General features: G+C 37.0%; 1 protein-coding gene and 3 pseudogenes across 1 annotated transcript; 3 read left to right on the top strand and 1 right to left on the bottom strand.

The window, feature by feature from the left end:
- Positions 1-4,274: 4,274 nt before the first annotated feature.
- On the top strand, positions 4,275-5,690 carry LOC147288030 (exopolygalacturonase pseudogene; annotated as a pseudogene).
- A 3,298-nt stretch (positions 5,691-8,988) lies between these two features.
- Positions 8,989-10,424, bottom strand: LOC147288029 (exopolygalacturonase pseudogene; annotated as a pseudogene).
- A 5,388-nt stretch (positions 10,425-15,812) lies between these two features.
- On the top strand, positions 15,813-17,224 carry LOC147288028 (exopolygalacturonase-like). The gene is made up of 3 exons (XM_086239267.1): positions 15,813-15,944; positions 16,049-16,354; positions 16,469-17,224. Exons 1-3 carry the CDS (start codon positions 15,813-15,815, stop codon positions 17,222-17,224), a joined length of 1,194 nt encoding a protein of 397 aa, XP_086095393.1.
- Positions 17,225-21,715: 4,491 nt separating this feature from the next.
- LOC147288027 (exopolygalacturonase pseudogene) lies at positions 21,716-23,131 on the top strand (annotated as a pseudogene).
- Positions 23,132-25,183: the final 2,052 nt, after the last annotated feature.

The raw sequence follows: 25,183 nt of genomic DNA, 5'->3' as shown, positions 1-25,183 counted from the left end.
CAGACAAAGACAGAGAAAGGGAGACAGGAGAGAGGGAAAGAGAGAGAGAGAGATGGGGTATGTGGTCTGGGTGGTCGATCGGACCAGACAGAGACAGAGGGGTGGGGCAGGCTGTTTTTCGAGCTGGTTTCGCGCGTGTGGGGCTCCTGGTCGTGTGGTGGAAGAATGGTAGGGGTCTGCGCCGTCTAGGGGAGCTCGCCGGTGGTCTCTGCTCGCCAGGAGGTGGCCGGCGATGGGAGGGCTCAGCGCAGGGTGTGTAAATGAAAAGGCTGATTGAAGAAGAGAGGAAAGAAGATGAGGTGTGTAAATGAGTTGTCTTTTATGTCTTTTTACATTAGGATTTTCTCACATTGGGGTAGGATTTTTTGAACATTTTGGTGTTTCGTTTAGTTATTTTTAAAATCTAATACATTTTTACATAAAAAATAATTAAAAATAAGGAGATTTAGAGTTCAGTCCATTTTATAAGTCTTTTTTAGACTAAAACCGGTGGTGATTTAGGGTTTTTAATTAAGTCATTTTATTTTACTTCTTTCACGGCTTTATGTTAGGTTTTAACTCCAAGATTTTGGGCTCCGTCTAAAATCTCGGAGTTAAAACCTAACATGCAGCCTCTACAAAGCACATTCTACACCTTAGGAGGGGAAATACCCTTCAAATGACAGGAAATACCCTTCAAATCGGGGAATGCCTTTATTATGAATTAAAATGAATTTCTTATAAATTTTAAAACATCACCGGTCTCCATCTAAAAACTGTTTTTCTAAAGTATCTAAGCCTAATTATCTCTTAAAAATATCCTAAAGGGCCTAAACACTAATATTATATACCATATCATAAACAGTATAGAGTAAATATTATAAAGTATGTACATTTTAGTATTAGGATTTAGGGCCAGTTTGTTATTGCTGTGAGAAAAAACAGTTGTGAAGTAAAACAGCTGTGAAGTAAAGTCAGCTGTTGAGTGTTTGGTAAACTATGTTTTCAAAAGTGTTGTGAGTGCAAAAAACAGTATCAAAGTGTTTAGTAAATGTTAATATAAAAATGATGTGACTGTGTATAATTACTAAAATAGACATGATGCTGCAAGTGCATTTCACTTATTTGTTTGGTAAAAATAATATGTTTTTTAACTTGTTTTTGAAATTTTTGAGTACAAATTTTTATTAGCATTAATTTTTCCAAGAACATCATTATTAAATAAGTATGCCTATTATTTTTTTAGGTATATTATAATTTTAATCCTATAAATAAAATATCATAATTAATTATCACAATATAAAATATAACTAAAAATTGACATATTTTTTAATTTAAAATAAACAAATAAAAATCATAGAAATCAATGAAGGTATTATGGGTAAAATAAAATATTCATTATTGCTGTGAGTCACTGCGGCTTTCAAAAGCACCTAGAAACCTGCTTTCTGTTTTTGTTGTGGAGAGTTGAGAATTGTGGGGAAAAACAGTTTTTTATTTTTTTACCAAACACCAAAACTGCTGTAGGTGATTGAGAATTGTCATCTACAGCAGTTTTTGGATCCTTCACCGCAATCCCAAACGGGGCCTTAGTCTATAGATTATAGAATATAAAGAATATACTAATTTCATTTATTCATTATACTAATTTTGTTTAACAATATTTATCTCCAACGTGTATTATATTTACCTTATATCACATGAAATCTACTATATAATTTGATTTCTTCAATATTTTTTATCAATGTAGTAGATAATATGTTAAAAATATATATGGTCAAGTTTCATTCAAAATTTTCGTATTTTGATAACAATTTCCGTCGTTTTTTTTTCTAATTTTGTCTAAATCGAAATTTCAGCGAAAATTTCCAACAAAAATTTCTTCGAAACCGAAATTGTACTTCTTCATTCTAACCATATATGTACAGTAAACATTTCCATAAAATTTCTTCGAAACTGAAATTTCCATAAAACTACGTACTATAGTACAGTAAACATTTATGTGTGTAATGGTTAAAGTCTGGTTGATATTGTTGCTTTCTTAGATTATAAGGATACATATAATGTGTTAAATCGTTTTTATTTTACGACAAATATTTTGACCCAGATTTTGATAATTGGATCCCTATCTTGGAAATATTCTTCGCCTAAAGAAACTGATCGAAATAAGGGCCATGGCATGGTGTCTTGCCGTGGAGGGCAAGCTGCAATAAGAAGTTAATCAAGACCCTGCTCTTGTCTTAGCTAGAACAATTAATTACCAATTATGGGAAACAAGTAGAACTACAATGCTACTTCTTCAAGGACTCCTATAAAAATAGCTAGTAATTGGTTGAATATTTTAATGGTGTTGACCTTTCCAATCCGACCATAAATTGGCCTGAAATCAAAATGGAGTTTCATCACATACCCTTCCCATTGACATTGATCAATTAATCAAAATGGGTCTGAAATTGATCAATTTCTTGGCAATGTTTTTGTTCTCATTGACATTATAGCATCCATGGCCAGTACTAGCTCATGAATCAAGTTTTTTATATATAACGAGTGCTGCATATGGTGAAAAGCCCAACAGTACGTACGTGATGTTACCCGGCGGGTAAGCTTATGCTTGTGCATTAATTCTGATTAAAATGCGAATCTGACATTTCTTGAATTCCTAGCTAACTAAATTGAATCATTTTCAATTTGTACGTACTATGTTTAGGCCTTGGCCAAGGCTTGGACTGATGCATGTGCATCACCATCCACAACTAAACTGGTGGTTCCGAGTGCATGGGACATAAAAAGCAACTTTCAAAGGTCCTCGCAAGGCTCTCTGCTTAATTGACGCTCTAATTAATAAGAAAAGAAAGTACTAATCAACTACTAAAGTTCTGAGTGTTAAGATATATTGCTTGTGTATTTCTTTGCTTATGTTCTAGCTCATGTACTTGTCATGTACTTGATTTAAGAAGTAGAAAATACTAATTTATTTCTTCTTAAATTTTAAATAAACTGCGTGTGTTCATATCTACATGTAACAAAAATTAGAGTGCGTTAACATGCAGGTACTGATACCACAAATTATTAACCAAAACCACCTAAAGCCCCTTTCTTTCTTTGCGGACCAACTACCACAATGCTAATATTCTTTTGCGGACACCACGCCTAATATTCTTTTTTTTTGCCAAATCGATCTCTTTCTTCAACTTTACCAAATCGACAATTGTTCATCTTCATTCACAAACATCGTTCTGCAATTGCAAGCCTGCAACTCCAAAAAAACTGCAGTTTCAGTTTACTTTGCAGTTTCAGAAACTGCAGTTTCACTTACACTACAACTGCAAGCTTACAACTCAAATAAACTGCAGTTTCAGTTCATTTGCAGTTTCTGAAACTGCAGTTGCAACTCAAATAAACTGCAGTTTCACTTACATTACAACTGCAAGCTTACAACTCAAAAAAACTGCAGTTTCAGTTCATTTGCAGTTTCTGAAACTGCAGTTGTAACTCAAATAAACTGCAGTTTCAGTTCATTTGCAGTTTCAGAAACTGCAGTTAGTAACTACAACTCCAATAAACTGCAGTTTCAGTTTACTTCCAATGTTCCAGAAATTGCAGTTTCAGAATCAAGAACCTTCTACTGATAAAAAATCAAAGTAGGAGTCTACGTACCACAAGTGGTCAAAGCAGATCTAGAAGGCTTCGATCAAGCTCGGAGCAGATCCATTAGAAGGCTTCGAGCAGGCTTCGATCAAGCACACAGAGAGAGAGAGAGAGAAAGAGAAAGAAAGAAAGAAAGAAAGAAAGAAAGAAAGAGAGAGAGAGAGAGAAAGAAACACACGCAGCTGCTAAGCAGCCCACTCAGCTGCGGTCAACTAAAGCCCATGCAGTCAAACTAACCTAATTGTTAATAAAACTAACCTAATTATTATATATTAATAATAGTGGTACTACAAGTTAAAAAACATAGGAAATGTGTAGTTATGGGTAATTATTTCCAAAAATTAATAGGAGCCATTAAAGTGTGCTTTGGCTAATATATATGTATAGTACCATCTACAGATGCGGTTTACCACCCATCACTCCATCAACCAATGAAGGGGCGCCTCCGAATTATTATCATTGATTGTAGTTCTCCTTCTTAATTAAGGACTCGAACGAAAATAGCTAGTAATGTTTGAATATTTTAATGGTATTGACCTTTCCAATCCGACTATAAATTGACCAGAAATTACAATGGAGTTTCATCATCCTTCATACAAAGAAAAGAAAAGAATTAAAAGAGAGATATAATATAGTGAAAATTCAATATGGGTCTGAAACTGAATATCTGGGCAGTTTTTTTGTTGTTTTTGTTAGCATCCACAGCTAAAGCTCAATCCGGTGTCTTTGATGTGACAAGTGCAACATATGGTGGAAAGCCCGACAGTGATATTACCCAGGTAAGCATTAATTATTCTTATGCAATTCTGATTAAAATGGCAATATGATATTTATAGAATTGTTTGCTACATTGAAACATTTTGAATTTTTGTACTGTGTTTAGGCCCTGGGGAAGGCTTGGACTGATGCATGTGCATCGCCGGCAGGCAAACTTGTTATTCCGAAGGGGACATACCTGCTGAAACAAGCAACTTTCAAAGGTCCTTGCAAGGGTCCTATTGAGATTCAGGTCCAAGGCACATTGAAGGCTCCTGAAGACGGCAATCAAATCAGTACACCGGATACTTGGGTTGGTTTTCAGTACATTGACTTCCTCACATTATCAGGTGGTGGAACTTTTGATGGCCAAGGAAAACTTGCTTGGAGTCAAAATGATTGCCACAAAAATACAAAATGCAAATCTATTATTGTAAGCCAATCTAATCTTACCTTCTTGTTCATCAACATGTATTGCAAGTTAACATGTCAAGTCGATCGCCTTATCAATGACCTAGATATACGGTCTGACAACATAACATTATATGCAGAATCTGAGGTTCGACTCCATACAAAATTCAAGAATTCAGGACATAACTACGAAGGACAGCAAGAATTTCCATGTCAATCTTTTGGGGTGCAACAATGTCACATTCCAACGTTTTACTGTATCGGCACCAGGAGACAGCATTAACACTGATGGAATCCACATTGGGCGTTCAACTGGGATCCGCATCATTGACACAAACATTGCAACTGGGGATGATTGTATTTCTATTGGTGAAGGCAATAAGCAAGTCACAGTGACCAATGTTAACTGTGGACCGGGGCATGGCATAAGCATTGGAAGCCTTGGAAGATATCCCAAGGAAGGAGCAGTGGAGGGAGTCATTGTCAAGAACTGCACCATCTCAAACACAGAAAATGGGATCAGAATCAAAACATGGCCTGCTTCCCCTGACGCAAGTACAGCCTCAGATATGCACTTTGAGGACATTGTAATGAACAATGTGAAATTCCCAATCCTCATAGACCAACAGTACTGCCCTTATAATCAGTGCAAACAGGATGTTCCATCAAAAGTTAAGATCAGCAATGTGAGCTTCAAGAAAATTAGGGGCACATCTACCGATCCACTTGCTGTGAAGCTTGTATGCAGTAATGGCTTGCCTTGTGACAATGTGGAGTTGGCTGACATTGATCTCAAATACACTGGAGACAAAGGCCCTATTACCTCTCAATGCTCTAATGTCAAGCCCACAATTTCTGGCGTCCCACAAGCTCTTGCTTGTGCTACATCTGTTTGATGATCTAATTAAGAAGCAGAGAAAGTAGGTACGAACTAGGAATGCTCTGTATCTATAGATATAATGCTTGTGCTGTTCTTTTCTTCTTTGATACCTCATGTGTTTGATCAAAGAAGTAGAGAGCACTAATTTGTCAATAAATTCTTTGTGTTCATATCTCCATGTGAACAAAAATTGATAAGAGACATTTTGTTAAGTGTGTTTTACGCCTTGCAGGGTGCTTGGAGTATGTTCGGTTGTGTGACTTTGGACCAGGCCCAAGTTGACCTGAATATGAAAATTCATCTAAGTGGAATGTAAATTATGGGGAACTTGTTATTTTCTCCTAGTTTAAATAGGTAAGGCATATTTATTTGTCATGAGTCATTGACAACCGGAAAGGTATGTAAGGCACAATATCAAACCGAATTATATAACCAATTTCAGTTCGTAATTCGAGTGATTTTAAATGTTTATACCCTTGGTGCATTTCAAATTGTACCTAGTGACATTCCAAATCATGTTTTGACACTTCTCAAGTCATATCCTAGAGTTTCTCACGTCGTTCCTTAAGGCATCTCAAATTGTTCCTTAAGACATGCTAAGTTGTTCTTTGACAATTTCAGTACGTACCTTGAGGTCTTTTAAATGTTTATACCATTAGTGTATTTCAAATTGTACCTAGTGACATTCCAAATCATATTTTGACACTTCTCAAGTTATACCATAGAGTTTTTCAAGTCGTTTCTTAGGGCATCGCAAGTCGTTCGTTGAAAATTTCAGTTCGTAACATGAGAGATTTTAAATATTTATACCCTTTTTGCATTTAAAATTGTACCTAGTAATATTACAAGTCATGTTTTGACGCTTCCCAAGTCCTACCCTTGAGTTTCTTAAGTTGTTCCTTAGAGCATTTCAAGTCGTTCCTTGGCGATTCCAAATCCTTCGTTGAACATCTCATTTCATAACTCGAGAGATTTTAAATGTTTATATCCTTAGTGCATTTCAAATTGTATCTAGTGACAGTTCAAATCATGTTTTGACACTTCTCAAGTTATATCATAGAGTTTCTCAAGTCGTTTTTAAAGCATCTCTAGTCATTCCTTAAGACATCCCAAATTATTTCAATTCGTACTTCAAAGTATTTTAAATGTTTTTACCCTTGATAATGAAAGGATGATGAAACCCAATTTGATTTCAAGGCAATTTATAGTCAGATTGGAAAGGTAATCACCATTGAAATATTGATATTTTTTTTGCGAGGCCTTAAAAAAGTTGGATTGTAGTTCACCAGCTTCTGAATCCTATAATTAGTAATAACTTCAGGTGTTTATCTTTAGAAAATCCATTACCAACAAAACCATGCCCAGCGTTTAAGGCATGGGCAACTTAATTACTTATTTATCCTCTCTTTGTAATATATATTTCCTTCCACCCGCAAGACATACACCAACTATATATGGCTCTTAGCTCAATTTCTTTGTCTATGAATGTTATGCTCTTTTAAGTTGTGAGAAAACTATAGTAGTTATTAATATTTTATACCTTGAAATTTTTGAAGTTCTTAATACTTTGATTATTAATTAAAATTATGGATGCTTTAAGTAGAAGTCCATAAATCCTACCAAGTGTTTAGCGGTTCTTACCGAGCGCTCGAAGATTTTTGCCTGAGTATTCGGCAGCTGCATATGTAGTCTGCACGAACAAAGTAGGCGAACCAAACAAAGTAGACGAACAACTCATTATTAAATGGAGGATTATTAGGGGTCTTTCAGTAAAAGCCTCATATAATGGCACTAGTGACTTGTCCTAAAAGAAAGGTATAGAGTCAACCAAACAAAGTAGACGAACAACTCATTATTAAATGGAGGATTTTGTGTGGTGCTGTCACGGGTCTTCCTTTGTAGGGGATGTTTCTCTCTGGCGACTAATTTTATTGCGGCGGCGGCAGGGTCGTATCCTTATTTTGGGTTTTACTGTTTTTTACGTTTGGGCTTTCTTGGGCTTTTGTAATTTGTGACAGGTTGGCTTTGTGGAATGTCCTCTTTTTGTCACTTTAAAAATTACATAGTCCAGTTCCAATTAAGCCTAACTTATTGTGCCAATCTATTGTATTTTCTAATTTAATCAATGAAACATGTGTTTGACCACCCCAAAAAAAATAATAATAATAATGGAAGATTTAATTCAAAAGAACAAAAGTTATCAAATTTATTCTAGAGTCATCGCATGAGGATTTGAGGATTGGGTGGAGCCCTGGTAGAGTGCGATTGAAGGTCAAATGTACAGGTTAGATACCACTGTGTTTGTGAGCAGTAGTATAAGGCCCTTTATGACTTTATCATGTAGTGTGATTATATGTCAAGGTTATGAATTCGCGGAAAGAAACAGCAGGGTACGTTAACCTTGTGTCATGCTATAACGTTCTGTTTAAATATTGATTAAGAGATTGTATGTAAAGAGAGTCATGCTATAACCTTCTATTTGAATATTGATTAAGAGATTGTATGTAAAAAGAGAGGCTTGTTATATATATATATACATCTTTAATTATAGGGATTGATGTCCTTTTTACACATTTTTTATCCAAATTTTCGTTTCCATAGTACTATGTGCCAATCATGTGGGGTTCTCTTTTAGGACAAAATGGTTTCTTTCATTTTGATCTTACCATTTTTCCCTCATGCGCCATTTTTTCCTTCTTCATTTCCCGCTAAATTTGAATAAAAAATATGTAAATTGACGGAATAACCTTCAATTGACAAAATTGAAAAAGTTAGAGTTTTTAATTTTCTAAATTAAAAGTATAAGGACCAAACTAATACAAGTGTAATAGTGTGGGGAGCAAAATGACATTAATCCCTTAATTATATTATTCTTCTAATTAATTAACTTGTGTCATGCTATAACCTTCTATATATTTTGTGCTTATATCTAAAATTGCGTTGTTGGTTAAACATATGAGTAGTACCAAAAAGATTATTTATTGACGTTAAGTTCATTTGTTTAGTTACTACTAAATTACTTGTAGAGTATTGGCCAATTGGGTTTGAAGTGTGCATGTCTAGAAAGAGAGTAACATGCTAGTTGTGCGTTAATGGATTAATTTTATGCTTGTCTTGTGCTTATCAATTCATAAAATTAATTAGGTCGCTTTATGAAGCACAATATCATCACCAAATTAATTATAACGCACAAAGTAAAAAAATATTTTTATTTGATATATATATATATATATATATCCTGTTTTACATCCTTCCAAACAGGAGTTCCATCACCCTTCCAAACAGAATACAAAATAATAAGGTGAAAAATCCCATCAAACAGCGGTAGCACAAGCAAGAGCTTTTGAGATGCCAGTAAGTGTGGGCTTGACATTTGAACATTGAGAGGTAATAGGGCCTTCCTTTCCAGTGTATTTGATATCAATGTCAGCCAACTCCACTTTCTCACATGGTAAGCCAGCACTGCATGCAATCTTCACACCAAGTGGACTAGAAGATGTGCCCCTAATGTTCTTGAAGCTCACATTGCTGATCTTAACTTTTGATGGTTCCTTTTGTGAGCACTGATTGTAAGGGCAGTACTGTTGGTCTATGAGGATTGGGTTACCCACATTGTTCATAACAATGTCCTCAAAGTGCATATTTGAGGCAGTACTTGCTGCAGGGGAAGCAGGCCATGTTTTGATTCTGACCCCATTGTCTGTGTTTGTGATGGTGCAATTCCTGATTGTGATTCCCTCCACTGGCTCTTCATTGGGATATCTTCCAAGGCTTCCAATGCTTATGCCATGGCCTGGTCCACATGTAACTTTGGTGGCTGTGATTTGCTTGCTGCCATCACCAATGGAAATACAATCATCCCCAGTTCCTATGTTTGTGTCAGTGATGTTGATCCCAACTGAACGCCCAATGTGGATTCCATCTGTGTTAATGCTGTCTCCGGGTGCTGAGACAGTAAAACCTTGGAATGTGACATTGTTGCACCCAAGAACATTGACATGGAAATTCTTGCTGTCCTTTGAAGTTATGCCCACGATTTTGGAATTGGTGATAAAGTTGAACCTCAAATTCTGCATATAAGGTTATGTTATCAGATTGTGAACCTTATATTATTGATCATACGACTTAATTGACACATTAGCATTCAATACATGAAATAAAACAAGAGGGTAGGATTTAGCTGGCTTACAATGACAGCTGAGCAATCTTTATTTTTGTGGCAATCATTTTGACTCCATGCAAGTTTTCCTTGGCCATCAAAAATTCCACCACCTGATATGGTGAGCATGTCAATTTTCTTAAAACCAACCCAAGTATCCTTTTTTGTGAGGTGTTTGCCATCTGGTGGAGCCTGCAATGTGCCTTGGACCTGAAGCTCAATAGGAGCCTTGCAAGGACCTTGGAAATCTGCTTCTTTCAACTTGAATATCCCTTTGGGAACAACAACTTTACTCGCCGATGGCGATCCACATGCGTCAGTCCAAGCTTTTGCTAGGGCCTAAATCCGGTACAAAAATCCAAAATGTTTCAGTTTAGCAAACAATTCAAGAAATATCAGATTGGGGTTCTGATCAGAAATTAATGCATAAAATGATATTTACCTGGGTGATATCAGAGCCGGGCTTGGCACCATATTTTGCACTTGTGACATCAAACACTTGGGATTTAGCAGTGGATGCTAAAGCCAATAAGAACAAGTGCAAGGCTAAGATATTCACCAATTGCAGGCCCATCTTTATTTTTTTTTTCACTTTTTTAGTTTTGTATCTGTTTGGAAGGGTGATGAAGCTCCATTTCGATTTCAGGGCAATTTATAGTCCGATTGGAAAGCTCAACACCACAAAAATATTCAACTAATTACTAGCTATTAACAGGGTCCTTCAAAAAAGTTGGATGGCTTCAAGTTCTATATCCTATAATTAGTAATTATATGAGCTGTTTATAGCTTTTGCAAATCCATCATCAACAAGAGCATGCCAAGTCGAGCATGTTAATATGCCTTTCTAAAGATAAAAATAATAAATTCGTAAATGAAAAAGAAAAATTAAGTTTTAATAAAAAGATAAAGTTGGTTACTTTTTTTGGAATATTTTTTTTATATTTATTAAATTGGCTTTAATTGATAACTGCACACAGTAAGAGTGAAGTTCTCTTATATTTTTTTAATGATTTTCACAACCAAGAAAAGTAGACAAACAAATCACTATATTAAATGAAGGATTTAATGCAAAAGAAGAAAAGTTAACGAATTTATTCTAATAAACCTTACAAATCGACCTGAATCTAAAAATTCTTAGTTAGTTTAAACTCAAGATCTTCTAATAATAAAATCGATAATTATTGCATATATTTGCTTATATTTTTGTGCTGATAGCTAGGCTACGTCCTTATATTCAAAATTATGTCATTTTAGTTTTCAAATTCAACCTCAAAATAATTAATCCTGAATATCTAAAGTATACTTTTCTTATTGGGATAACCTAGTTAGATGAGCTGTAGAATTGTCCCTTTGTAGTCAACTTCGATCAGTAACACGAAACCCATAAAAAGACAAGTGCATCGCTGGATTTAAGATATTCCTGTCCTAAATCCATATTTTTGTTTTGGCATAAATTCAATTTAGACACATAGCTATATATGCTATTTCAACGGGTCCACGAACTTTCTAATATTTCAAATATACACCTGATTTATTATGTAAATTGAAAAATGAAATTTCGTCCATCAATTTATTGAGAGATCAGTTAAATATCAGCTTCGCTTTTGCTAACGGGAATTAATTGGCGACGTGGCACCAACTCAGCATACATATCCTGCCAAATGAGCAACATATGTCCACTTGACACAGACCCACACACCCATCACCTCTTTCTCGCTCGTCGAACGCTCTCCTGACTATTTAGTCTCCAAAAAATATCACGTTTTCCCCAAATTCGAATATAAATCTCTTACTTGTGTTCAACGAGCGAGAAAGAGATGATGACTTTGTGAACCCGTGTCAGGGGTTAGGTGGATCTGTGTCGCTCATTTGGCGGGAAATGGGCGACACGGGTCCACCTAACCCCTGACACGGGCCCACAAACTCTCACTCTCTCTATTATTATTAAATTGTGGACCCGTGTCGCTCATTTAGCGGGAAATGTTTGCTGAGATAGCGCCATGTAGTCAAGTAATCCCGGTCAGCAAAAGCCAAGCTGTCATTTAACTGATCTCTCAACGAATTAATAGACAGAAATTCATTTTTCAATTTAGATAATAAATCGGGTGTATATTTGAAATATTTTAAAGTTCATGGACCCTGTTGAAATCGCTTATATAGTTATGTGTCTAAATTAAATTTATACATTTTGTTTTTATCATACCACAAGTACATTGACCGAAGAACTGAGCTAATAAGGGCCATGGTGGGGTGTCTTGCTGTAGAGGACAGTATAAAAGAGGTTAAGAAGTAATTAAGAACAGCTCACACTACTACAATAACCCCCTCTAGTGTTAGATAGAAATTGTCTCCTTCCCCACCTAATGTGATGGATAGCAGCCCCCTCATTCAATGGTGACTGTACGTACGTGCAGCAACTATTCTCTTGACAGTGTGTTTGTTTGGAGTTGCTTTTGGCCTATACACACACCTTACTCATATGTCTCTATGATTTTTTCATTTTATTTGTTTTCTACAATGCAACTTCTTCTAGGACTCGTATAAAAATAGCTAGTAGTTGGTTGAATACTTTAATGGTGTTGAGCTTTCCAATCAGATTATAAATTGGCCTGAAATCAAAGTGGAGTTTAATCATCCTTCCAAAGATAAAAGATATTAATTAAGTGAAAAAAATCAAGATGGGTCTGAAGTTGAATATCTTGGAAATGGTTTTGTTCTGTTTGCTTGTTAGCTTCCACTGCTAAAGCTCGATCATAAATTAATCCAATGTCTTTGATGTGAAAAGTGCAACGTATGGTGGAAAGCCCAACGGTGATATTACCCAGGTAACCATTATGCTTATGCGATTCTGATTAACATGTCAATATGATATAAATTGAAGTGTTTTCTAAACTGATCATTTGCGAATGTACGTTGTACAGGGTTTAGGCTTTGGCGAAGGCTTGGACTCATGCATGTGCAGCCTCGTCGGCAAGTAAAGTTGTCTTTCCGAAGGGGACAGGCAAGTTGAAAGAAGCAACTTTCAAAGGTCCTTGCAAGGCTCCTATTGAACTTTAGGTCCAAGGCACATTGCAGGCTCCAGCAGACGGCACCCAACTCAGTATACCGGATACTTGGGTTGGTTTTGAGTACATTAACATGCCCACCTTATCAGTGACGGATCCAGAGACCTTCTGCTATGGGGGCAAGATTAAGTGAGCAGGCTGCAGGCGCAGCCGCGCAGCGGCAGTCGCCAAATGACGAAACGAGGCAGGCTGGCAGCGAGCAGGCCAGCAAGGCAGCAAGGGGCATCGCGTCGCGAGGGAGAAGTAGCCAAGCAGCCAAGCAGCCAAGCAGAGCAGGCGTCGGCACGGGTAAAGGAGCAGACTTGGTTTTAGACTTTCAATTTCTGTCGTTCTGTCTTCTGTGTGGCTGGTCTCAGACTGGTTTAATTAGCTTGCCAAAACCACGTCGTTTTGGCAAGTTTAGAATTCAAAAAACAACATACGCATCTCACGTGACACTTGACACCTTCATCTTCCTCACCTATCTGTTCAGCTGTTCTTCATTTCTCTCTGCCATTTTCACAAACACTTGCTTCTCTTGCCCCTCTGCCTGCCACTGCTGCCAGTAACACCCCAATCTTCATGGGGTCAAAAATTTCTCTCAAGCCCAGCAATTCTGGGTTCATGGGGTCAATTAACCCCATTGACCCCATTGTAGATCCGCCCCTGCACCTTATCAGGCCGGGGGTGGGACTTTTGATGGCCAAGGAAAACTTGCTTGGAGTCAAAATGATTGCGACAATGCGACAAAAACAAAAGTATATATACTCCTACTATGTTGTTTATTTCCTATATGGAAATGACCCGGATTCAGAGTCTAACAACATAATATGATTCACTGTTTTGTCATTGTATGCAGAATCCGAGGTTCAACTTCATCACCAATTCCAGAATTCAGGATATAACTTCACTTGACTAAATCTTTAAAATATCAGTCCTGACTTAAGGTCTCACAGACTCACACCTGCTTCCATTTTTTTATTAGTTTTTTTTGCTACTTCCCTTTTCTAGAAGGTTCACTTTTCACTCTTCAGACTCTTCATCTAATTCCTCTAGCGTCTTCTCCTATTCTCTCTAGACAGCAAGCTTTGCTCTGTCTCTCCTATTTTGTGGTACTGAAATTTTTGTGGTCCCGCTGACATATATATAATAGTGATGCTAAATAATTTTGTGATCATGACTCTTGACATATTGTAATGAAAAGAAAAGTGTATGGATTTACAATGACATATATATATATAAAAACAATAATGCTAATTCTCTCACATTTGTATCCCACATTTGTGTCCCACTGGAAAGGTATTTCATTTTTCTTTTTTAGGTTTTATTTTTTAATTTTTAATGTCCAATGTATGAATGCCATGTAAGATGGTATGAAATTATGGTATAAAAATGTGATACATTACTGATATATAAAACTCTATGTTTTTGTCCCTATTATGTTTCTCTGTTGTAATATTATATAAGTTTCTTTCTTGTTAATTAAAAGGCAACAACTTCTATTTAAATTAAAGCTATTTTTTGTTTTAGTTAAAAGGTTTTGAAGCAAGTTGAAATCAGGTGTGCAATACTGAAGTGGAAAGGCCTCAATAAAGAAATGATGTGCCTCCATATGTATGTTTTCCTGGTTCCGCCACTAACTGTACTTAATTATAATCAGTGTAAACTTTGATCAAGTTCCATCAAAATTTAAGATCAGACATGTGAGATTCAAAAACATTAATTAGGGGCACATCTTCCATTCCACTTGCTGTGAAGTTTTCAAGCAGTACTGGCTGTCCTTGTGAGAATTTAGAGTTGGATGACATTAATTTACCTCACATGTAGCGGTAATCAAGGCCCTATTACCTATGAATGTTATAATGTCAAGCCCACAAAAACTAACATTCTAAATGTTCCTATACCGCCATGTGGTATAACCAATCAAAACGTGTCATAATATGAGTGAATGTTACTAATACAGTAATGGTACACTTACCACATTTTTATACCACAATTTCATACCATCTTACATGGCATTCATACATTGGACACTAAAAATTAAAAAATAAAACCTAAAAAAAAAAAAAAGGAAATACCCTTCTAGTAAAGTAATGACATATCAGGTGGGATACAAATGTGAGAAAAAAAATGTGAGACAACTAGCATTATTGTTACTAATATTATACCCTACTAATATAAATATACCGTCCAATAACTAGATACTAATGTTATGTATGTTAAGATATATTGCTTGTGTCTTTCTTTGCTTATGTTCTAGCTAGCTCATGCACTTGATTTAAGATGTAGAAAATACTAATTTATTTCTTCTTAAATTTTAAATAAACTACTTGTACGTGTCCATATCTTCATGTAACAAATACTAATAGGAGACATTTTGTAAAGTGCATGTGCTTTGGCTATGTGAGTTGGAACAGCCTCTCCCTTTTATTTGAAGACATAAATCATAATTCATTGTTTTTCTTATCTTGCGCTTCGGCTCGCCAGAGATGCAAAAAAAAAAAAAAAAATAATAATAATAATAAAAGGGAGAATTGGAGAAACTTGTACAACATTCTTTTTAATCAAACAAAACTTTTTACCCGGGCCAAAAAGAACAAAAAACCTTTTTACATACGTTTGTCTTCTAATTTTTTTTTTCCCATGAGTAATATTATATATAGTACCATCTACAGATGCGGTTCACCACCCATCACTCCATCAACCAATGAAGGGGCGCCTCCGAATTATTATCATTGATTGTAGTTCACCTTCTTAATTAAGGAGTACACAAACTAAAATAGCTAGTAATGTTTGAATATTTTAATGGTGCTGACCTTTAATTCCAATCCGACTATAAATTGACCAGAAATTACAATGGAGTTTCATCATCCTTTGTATAAAGAAAAGAAAACAAAGAAAAGAAAAGAGAGAACTAATATAGTGAAAATTCAATATGGGTCTGAAACTGAATATCTGGGCAGTTTTTTTGTTGTTTTTGTTAGCATCCACAGTTATAGCTAAATCCGGTGTCTTTGATGTGACAAGTGCAACATATGGTGGAAAGCCCAACAGTGATATTACCCAGGTAAGCATTAATTATGCATATGCAATTCTTATTAAAATGGCAATATGATATTTCTAGAATTGTTTGGTAAATTGAAACATTTTGAATTTTTGTACTGTGTTTAGGCCCTGGGGAAGGCTTGGACTGATGCATGTGCATCGCCGGCAGGCAAACTTGTTATTCCGAAGGGGACATACCTGCTGAAACAAGCAACTTTCAAAGGTCCTTGCAAGGGTCCTATTGAGATTCAGGTCCAAGGCACATTGAAGGCTCCTAAAGACGGCAACCAAATCAGTACACCGGATACTTGGGTTGGTTTTCAGTACATTGACTTCCTCACATTATCAGGTGGTGGAACTTTTGATGGCCAAGGAAAACTTGCTTGGAGTCAAAATGATTGCCACAAAAATACAAAATGCAAATCTATTATCGTAAGCCAATCTAATCGTACCCTCTTGTTTATAAGCACGTATTGCATGCTAATGCGTCAAATTGTTTGATCAATGACCTAGATACACGGTTTGACAATATAACATTATATGCAGAATCTGAGGTTCAACTCCATCAAAAATTCAAGAATTCAGGACATAACTACGAAGGATAGCAAGAATTTCCATGTCAATCTTTTGGGGTGCAACAATGTAACATTCCAACGTTTTACTGTATCGGCACCCGGAGACAGCATTAACACTGATGGAATCCACATTGGGCGTTCAACTGGGATCCGCATCATTGACACAAACATTGCAACTGGGGATGATTGTATTTCTATTGGTGAAGGCAATAAGCAAGTCACAGTGACTAATGTGAAATGTGGACCAGGGCATGGCATAAGCATTGGAAGCCTTGGAAGATATCCCAAGGAAGGACCAGTGGAGGGAATCATTGTCAAGAACTGCACCATCTCAAACACAGAAAATGGGATCAGAATCAAAACATGGCCTGCTTCCCCTGACGCAAGTACAGCCTCAGATATGCACTTTGAGGACATTGTAATGAACAATGTGAGATTCCCAATCCTCATAGACCAGCAGTACTGCCCTTATAATCAGTGCAAACAGAATGTTCCATCAAAAGTCAAGATTAGCAATGTGAGCTTCAAGAAAATTAGGGGCACATCTACCGATCCACTTGCTGTGAAGCTTGTATGCAGTAATGGCTTGCCTTGTGACAATGTGGAGTTGACTGACATTGATCTCAAATACACTGGAAACAAAGGCCCTATTACATCTCAATGCTCTAATGTCAAGCCCACAATTTCTGGCGTCCCACGAGCTCTTGCTTGTGCTACATCTGCTTGATAGATTTAAGAAGCTGAGAAAGTAGTAACTAGGAATGCTCTGTATCTCTAAATATAGAATGCTTGTGTTGTTCTTTTTTCTTTGATACCTCATGTGTTTGATCAAAGAAGTAGAGAGCACTAATTTATAAATAAATTCTTTGTGTTCATATCTCCATGTGAACAAAAATTAATAAGAGACATTTTGTTGGACGCCTTGCAGGGTGCATGCTTGGTGTTCGGTTGTGTGACTTTGGACCAGGCCCAAGTTGACCTGAATCTGAAAATTAATCTAAGAAGTGGAATGTAATTTCTTTGAAAATTTTTATTTTTTCCTAGTTTAAGCAGGTAAGGTATATTTATTTGTCATAAGAACAGGAAAGGTATCTATGGCAGAATATCAAACCGAACTATATATATAAGCACGCTTCCCCCGATCAAACTTAAAAAGCGGCAATCAACACCCTTACCCGTGTAATAATTCTGCCGTTTTGAGAGTCAACCGTTCATCCTCCCAATTCCCCCCACCTTCCCCCCTTCTCGCCTTTCTCTCACCTACCTCCACCTTTTTCTCCCTCCCATCTCACTCCCTGGTTCTCAGTTCGCTCTTTTAGAGAGTTTGCTTCACCCCTTTGTGGTGATTTCTTCACCGTCTTATGGTGATTTTGCTTGAGCTAGATGCTCAGATCTAGAGGTCTCTCCCCCCATTGTTCTCTTTCTCGAGTTCTCGCAGCCAAGCATCAGGTGGTCACTACTTCTGCTAGTCTTCTCTTCCCGGCCCATCATCTTCGTCAGATTTGAGACTACCCTTTGATCTTCGGTGATGATGGTTGAATCGTGGTTGTCGCAGAAGCGAATAAGTCGCTATATCATTGGACGATGTACGCGCTTCAACATGGATGTTTTCACCTCCATCCTCCTTGGCTTCTCTATGCCTTTCAGTGCCTCTCTGGCTCTCCTTCAGTAGTGGTGGTGGTTTCTGCTTGGTGCCGATGTGACAAGATCTTAGGGCTTTTGTGGGCTACTTAATTTGCTCCCTAGCTTCCACGTCATGGTGGTTCTTCTTTCGATCCATGGAAGCATGGTTTTTCTGAGCCACCCCTTTAGCCTAGGGTTAGGACTTTTGCTTGGACAGGCCTGTTTGTTTGGGGTTTTTTGTTAGTTATTGTTTTTGTTATAGGCCTTTGGGCTCTAGCTTTGTATTTTTTTGTGCCTTTTTCGGATATTTTAATGCATTGCTTTTTCGACAAAAAAATAATAGTAAAACACCCTCACCATTGTCATATATCCATCAATAAGATTTGTTTTGACTAACCCGGCCATTTGTTGGATTGGATTTTGAGTGAGCTCTAGAGTTTTTCAAAATTAGGGATTTGGGTTTTTTTTCTTATGCATGTGTTTGCTTGTTTCAATTCTAACCATACATGTATTATAAAACTAAGAATTATAAATTAATGTTTGGATCATTGGATGTAACTCTACTCACCACCCAAAGATGTTATAATTAAATCCGTTTCCTTTTTTTGTTTGCACACCTTTAGATGTATAATACACAACTAAGCAAAAAAACCGGTAGAGAAAAATTAAACAAGAAAATTATCCATATCCAAAAAAAAAAAAAACCTTTTACAAGGATGACATTCTAAAACCAAGAAGGTGGCTACTTTTAGGGCTGGGTTCAGTACGGTTATCAAACCACCAACCCCCAACCGACGACCGACCAACACCCTGTCGGAATGGCCAATTCCTACCAGCCATTTCCGTACGGACAGGTGGTTTCAGTTGTTTTTGATCGGTAACGGTTGATATCGGTGGTGGCTGGGATGGTAGCGGGCTTCAGGATGATGGTGGTGGTGGATGGTGGTGGCTGTGGGGTGGTGGTGGTGGTGGTGGTGGAAGGTGGTTCACAGGTTCCTGGTGGTGGCTGTAGGGTGGTGGTGGAGGGTGGTTCACTGGTTCCTGGTGGCTGTGTGATGCTCACAAGGAGAAGAGAAGAAGAAGAAATGCCATTGCCACCACCGGTGAGGCGGTTCGACGGTTAGGGATTTTCGAACCGCCACCGCCCACTGTCGGATTGGTTGGATTACTGTCACCGGCGCTTCAGTCACTCGTCGAAACAATTTTGTTCAAATCGGTTGCATCGGTTATGGGTTGGTATGCGGTTTTTGTGGTATGCCGACCTAACCCTAACTACTTTACTACTATAGTACAGTAAATGATTTATGTGTGTAATGGTTGATATTGTTGCTTTCTTAGATTATAAGGATACATATAATGTCTTAAATCGTTCTTATTTTCTTCATACGACAAATACTTTGACCTAGATTTTTATAATCGGATCCCTATCTTGGAAATGTTCTTCGCCTAAGAAACTGAACTAAAGGCCATGCATGTCATGGTGTCTTGCCGTGGAGGGCAATAATATTATACAAGAGGTTAAGAATTAAGTTAATCAAGACCCTGCTCTTGTCTTAGCTAAAACAATTAATTACCAATTATAGGAAACAAGTAGAACCAGGGACGAATGCACGTTGTGGGCTGCAGCCCATGCCATGTTTTTGTTTTTTGTTTTTTTAGCTTACCTAGGTAGCTTAGCCCACCCAATTTCCATCCCAAGCCCAGTAGCCCATTGCCCACAGTTTAAGTTTTTTTTTTTTTTTTTTTTTTTTTTTTTTCTATTGAGGAGCAACTTCTCACATGCTACAACTACTGCCTCTTTGTTTACTGAAAAAAATTACTTTTACTTACTTCCACTCCCCTTGAAAACAGCCCATAAATCCCCACTTGCTCCAACTTCTTTCCTCTGCAGGTCCAAAACTCATCTCCCCGACCCTACACAAATAGCTCAACCCTCCAATTAATGTCCAAGGGGTGCCAAGCCGCTAAGGTACGTATTATATATGTATTTACACCCAATCTCTATACTTTTTTTCTTTTGCTCAACTATCTATTAAAATTAGAAATTTTTGCAATTTTAAAATTAGAGCCTGATTATTTTTTATAATAAGTTGTATGTCTTTTATGTGCAGGTATTCATTTTCAAGGTATTAACTAAGTGACTCATACTTATAGGTCTACAAGCTAGTTATTATTGTATGATCATCCACATTAAAAGAGAATTTTCTAATAGTATCAATACTTAATGATTTTTGCTATTTGAAGAAACATATGGCCCAACTTAGATAGTGTATGTTCTATTGTATTTGCATTACATATATAATTGTTGTATTGCTATCTTTTTTTTGTGTGATTTTTTTTCTTTGTTTAGATATGCATTTTTAGGGTAAGGCTAATTATGTTCCCCCTAACAAGGTGTAACTTTTTTTTTTTCCAATGAAATTCATTCATACGGTAGAGTTTCACTCGTAAAGTAAGTTTAGCCCACCCCATTTTGAAATCTTGGATTCGTCCTTGAGTAGAACTACAATGCTACTTCTTTAAAGACTCCTACAAAAATAGTTAGTAATTGGTTGAATATTTTAATGGTGTCGACCTTTCCAATCCTACTATAAATTGGCCTGAAATCAAAATGGAGTTTCATCACATACCCTTTCCATTGACATTGATCAATTAATCAAAATGGGTCTGAAATTGATCAATTTCATGGCAATGTTTTTGTTCTCATTGACATTATAGCATCCAGTACGTACTAGCTCATGAATCAAGTTTTTTATATATAACGAGTGCTGCATATGGTGGAAAGCCCAAAAGTACGTGATGCTACCCAGGTAAGCTTATGCTTGTGCATGAATTCTGATTAAAATGCGAATCTGATATTTCTTGAATTCCTAGCTAACTAAATTGAATCATTTTCAATTTGTACGTACTATGTTTAGGCCTTGGCCAAGGCTTGGACTGATGCATGTGCATCACCATCCACGAGTACAGTTGTGGTTCCGAGTGGGACATAAAACTACTAATGTACTAATTAATAAGAAAAGAAAGTGCTAATTAACTACTAAAGTTCTGAGTGTTAAGATATATTGCTTGTGTCTTTCTTTGCTTATGTTCTAGCTCATGTACTTGATTTAAGAAGTAGAAAATACTAATTTATTTCTTCTTAAATTTTAAATAAACTGCCTGTACGTGTTCATATCTCTATGTAACAAATACTAATAGGAAACATTTTGTAAAGTGCTTGTGCTTTGGCTATGTGAGTTTGGAACAGCCTCTCCCTTGAATAAGCAAACATTTTACGCACGTTTCTCTTCTATTTTGTTCCCTTGAATAATAATAATATAGTAGTATGGTACAATCTACAGATTCTACAGATGCGGTTTACCACCCATTACTCCATCAACCAATGAAGGGGCGCCTCCGAATTATTATCATTGATTGTAGTTCTCCTTCTTAATTAAGAACTCGAACTAAAATAGCTAGTAATGTTTGAATATTTTAATGGTGTTGACCTTTCCAATCCGACTATAAATTGACCAGAAATTAAAATGGAGTTTCATCATCCTTCCTACACACAAAAACAAAAGAGAGAGATATAATATAGTGAAAATTCAATATGGGTCTGAAACTGAATATCTGGGCAGTTTTTTTGTTCTTTTTGTTAGCATCCACAGCTAAAGCTCAATCCGGTGTCTTTGATGTGACAAGTGCAACATATGGTGGAAAGCCCGACAGTGATATTACCCAGGTAAGCATTAATTATTCTTATGCAATTCTGATTAAAATGGCAAGATGATATTTCTAGAATTGTTTGCTACATTGAATCATTTTGAATTTTTGTACTGTGTTTAGGCCCTGGGGAAGGCTTGGACTGATGCATGTGCATCGCCGGCAGGCAAACTCGTTATTCCGAAGGGGACATACCTGCTGAAACAAGCAACTTTCAAAGGTCCTTGCAAGGGTCCTATTGAGATTCAGGTCCAAGGCACATTGAAGGCTCCTGAAGACGGCAATCAAATCAGTACACCGGATACTTGGGTTGGTTTTCAGTACATTGACTTCCTCACATTATCAGGTGGTGGAACTTTTGATGGCCAAGGAAAACTTGCTTGGAGTCAAAATGATTGCCACAAAAATACAAAATGCAAATCTATTATTGTAAGCCAATCTAATCTTACCTTCTTGCTCATCAACATGTATTGCAAGTTAATACGTCAAGTCGATCGCCTTATCAATGACCTAGATATACGGTCTGACAACATAACATTATATGCAGAATCTGAGGTTCGACTCCATACAAAATTCAAGAATTCAGGACATAACTACGAAGGACAGCAAGAATTTCCATGTCAATCTTTTGGGGTGCAACAATGTCACATTCCAACGTTTTACTGTATCGGCACCAGGAGACAGCATTAACACTGATGGAATCCACATTGGGCGTTCAACTGGGATCCGCATCATTGACACAAACATTGCAACTGGGGATGATTGTATTTCTATTGGGGAAGGCAATAAGCAAGTCACAGTGACCAATGTTAACTGTGGACCGGGGCATGGCATAAGCATTGGAAGCCTTGGAAGATATCCCAAGGAAGGAGCAGTGGAGGGAGTCATTGTCAAGAACTGCACCATCTCAAACACAGAAAATGGGATCAGAATCAAAACATGGCCTGCTTCCCCTGACGCAAGTACAGCCTCAGATATGCACTTTGAGGACATTGTAATGAACAATGTGAAATTCCCAATCCTCATAGACCAACAGTACTGCCCTTATAATCAGTGCAAACAGGATGTTCCATCAAAAGTTAAGATCAGCAATGTGAGCTTCAAGAAAATTAGGGGCACATCTACCGATCCACTTGCTGTGAAGCTTGTATGCAGTAATGGCTTGCCTTGTGACAATGTGGAGTTGGCTGACATTGATCTCAAATACACTGGAGACAAAGGCCCTATTACCTCACAATGCTCTAATGTTAAGCCCACAATTTCTGGCGTCCCACAAGCTCTTGCTTGTGCTACATCTGTTTGATGATCTAATTAAGAAGCAGAGAAAGTACGTATGAACTAGGAATGCTCTGTATCTATAGATATAGTGCTTGTGCTGTTCTTTTCTTCTTTGATACCTCATGTGTTTGATCAAAGAAGTAGAGAGCACTAATTTGTAAATAAATTCTTTGTGTTCACATCTCCATGTGAACAAAAATTGATAAGAGACATTTTGTTAAGTGTGTTTGACACCTTGCAGGGTGCTTGGAGTACGTACGGTTGTGTGACTTTGGACCAGGCCCAAGTTGACCTGAATCTGAAAATTCATCTAAGTGGAATGTAAATTATGGGGAACTTGTTATTTTCTCCTAGTTTAAATAGGTAAGGCATATTTATTTGTCATGAGTCATTGACAACCGGAAAGGTATGTAAGGCACAATATCAAACCGAACTATATAAGAAGGCTTCCCCTGATCAAACTAAGTGGCTATCAACACACCTTCACCCGTGTAATAATTCTGGCATTTGAGAGTCAACTGCTCTTCATCCCAATCGCCCCCACCACCCCCAGCTTCCCTCTTTCAAGGTGAGGGTGAGGGTGGATTTTGGGAGGCGGGGCGCCAGTAGAGAGAGAAAGATAGAGAGTGACAGATTAGGTGGGTTCGGGGAGGAAGGGGGTGACAGAGAGAGAAAGAGAATGAGGGTGGGGGTGGGGGGAGGAAGGGAAGGCTAGGGGAGGCTGGGTTTTGGTAGGGAGGCTGGGAGGAGGGAGTGGCAGGGAGGTGGGTTTTGGGAGGGGCACCATTACAGAGAGAAAGAGATCGAGTTGGAGAGAGAGAGAGAGAAGTGACGATTTTGCCTTTGAAATGGACCGAAAATGTAACACGGTTAGCAATAAGTTATTATTTGATACAAAATAAAAGTTTAAGTGGTCAGTTGATACAAAGTGAAATTCATATTCTGAATAAAGACATATGGTATTGTTGAAATACTTTAGCTAAAATTTTCTTAATTATAAACTAGTACAATTCCCTTTTTTACCTAATAAATAAGTCAAAAACTAAGAAATATCAATTAATGTTTAGATCATTGGATGTAACTCCACAAACCACCCAAAGATGTTATGAATCCGTTTCTTTTTTTGTTTACGGACTGTAGATTTATAATTAATACACAACTAAGCATAAAACCAGTAAAGAAAAATTAAACAAGAAAATCATCTATATTATAAAATAAAAAAACTTTTACAAGGATGACATTCTAAAAACAAGAAGGTAGCTACTTTATTATTATAGTACAGTAAACGATTTATATGTGTAATGGTTAAAGTGTGGTTGATATTGTTGCTTTCTGAGATTATAAGGATACATATAATGTCTTAAATCGTTTTTATTTTCTTCATACGACAAATATTTTGACCCAGATTTTGATAATTGGATCCCTATCTTGGAAATATTCTTCGCCTAAAGAAACTGATCGAAATAAGGGCCATGGCATGGTGTCTTGCGGTGGAGGGCAATAATATTATACAAGAGGTTAAGAAGTTACTCAAGACCCTGCTCTTGTCTTAGCTGGAACAATTAATTACCAATTATAGGAAACAAGTAGAACTACAATGCAACTTCTTTAAGGACTCCTACAAAAATAGCTAGTAATTGGTTGAATATTTTTAATGGTGTTGACCTTTCAAATCCGACTATAAATTGGCCTGAAATCAAAATGGAGTTTCATCACATACCCTTCCCATTGACATTGATCAATTAATCAAAATGGGTCTGAAATTGATGAATTTCTTTGCAATGTTTTTGTTCTCATTGACATTATAGCATCCACGTACAGCTAAAGCTCATGAATCAAGTTTTTATATATAACGAGTGCTGCATATGGTGGAAAACCCAACAGTACGTGATGTTACCCGGGCCGGTAAGCTTATGCTTGTGCATGAATTCTGATTAAAATGCGAATCTGATATTTCTTGAATTCCTAGCTAACTAAATTCAATCATTTTCAATTTCTACTTACGTACTATGTTTAGGCCTTGGCCAAGGCTTGGACTGATGCTTGTGCATCACCATCTACGACTGAACTGGTGGTT

Source organism: Dryas octopetala, chromosome 4 (genome assembly GCF_963921425.1).
Source record: "Dryas octopetala chromosome 4, drDryOcto1.1, whole genome shotgun sequence".
In the NCBI taxonomy this organism is placed as follows: Eukaryota; Viridiplantae; Streptophyta; class Magnoliopsida; order Rosales; family Rosaceae; genus Dryas; species Dryas octopetala.
This window is presented reverse-complemented; position numbering and strand designations above follow the sequence as displayed.

What these genes read in the sequence shown, in the direction of transcription:
- LOC147288028 (XM_086239267.1), top strand. Translation starts at nt 15,813, where the DNA reads ATGGGTCTGAAACTGAATATCTGGGCAGTTTTTTTGTTGTTTTTGTTA. An exon ending in CCAACAGTGATATTACCCAG is followed by an intron (nt 15,945 to 16,048) that starts GTAAGCATTAAT and finishes TACTGTGTTTAG; the next exon opens with GCCCTGGGGAAGGCTTGGAC. An exon ending in CAAAATGCAAATCTATTATC is followed by an intron (nt 16,355 to 16,468) that starts GTAAGCCAATCT and finishes CATTATATGCAG; the next exon opens with AATCTGAGGTTCAACTCCAT.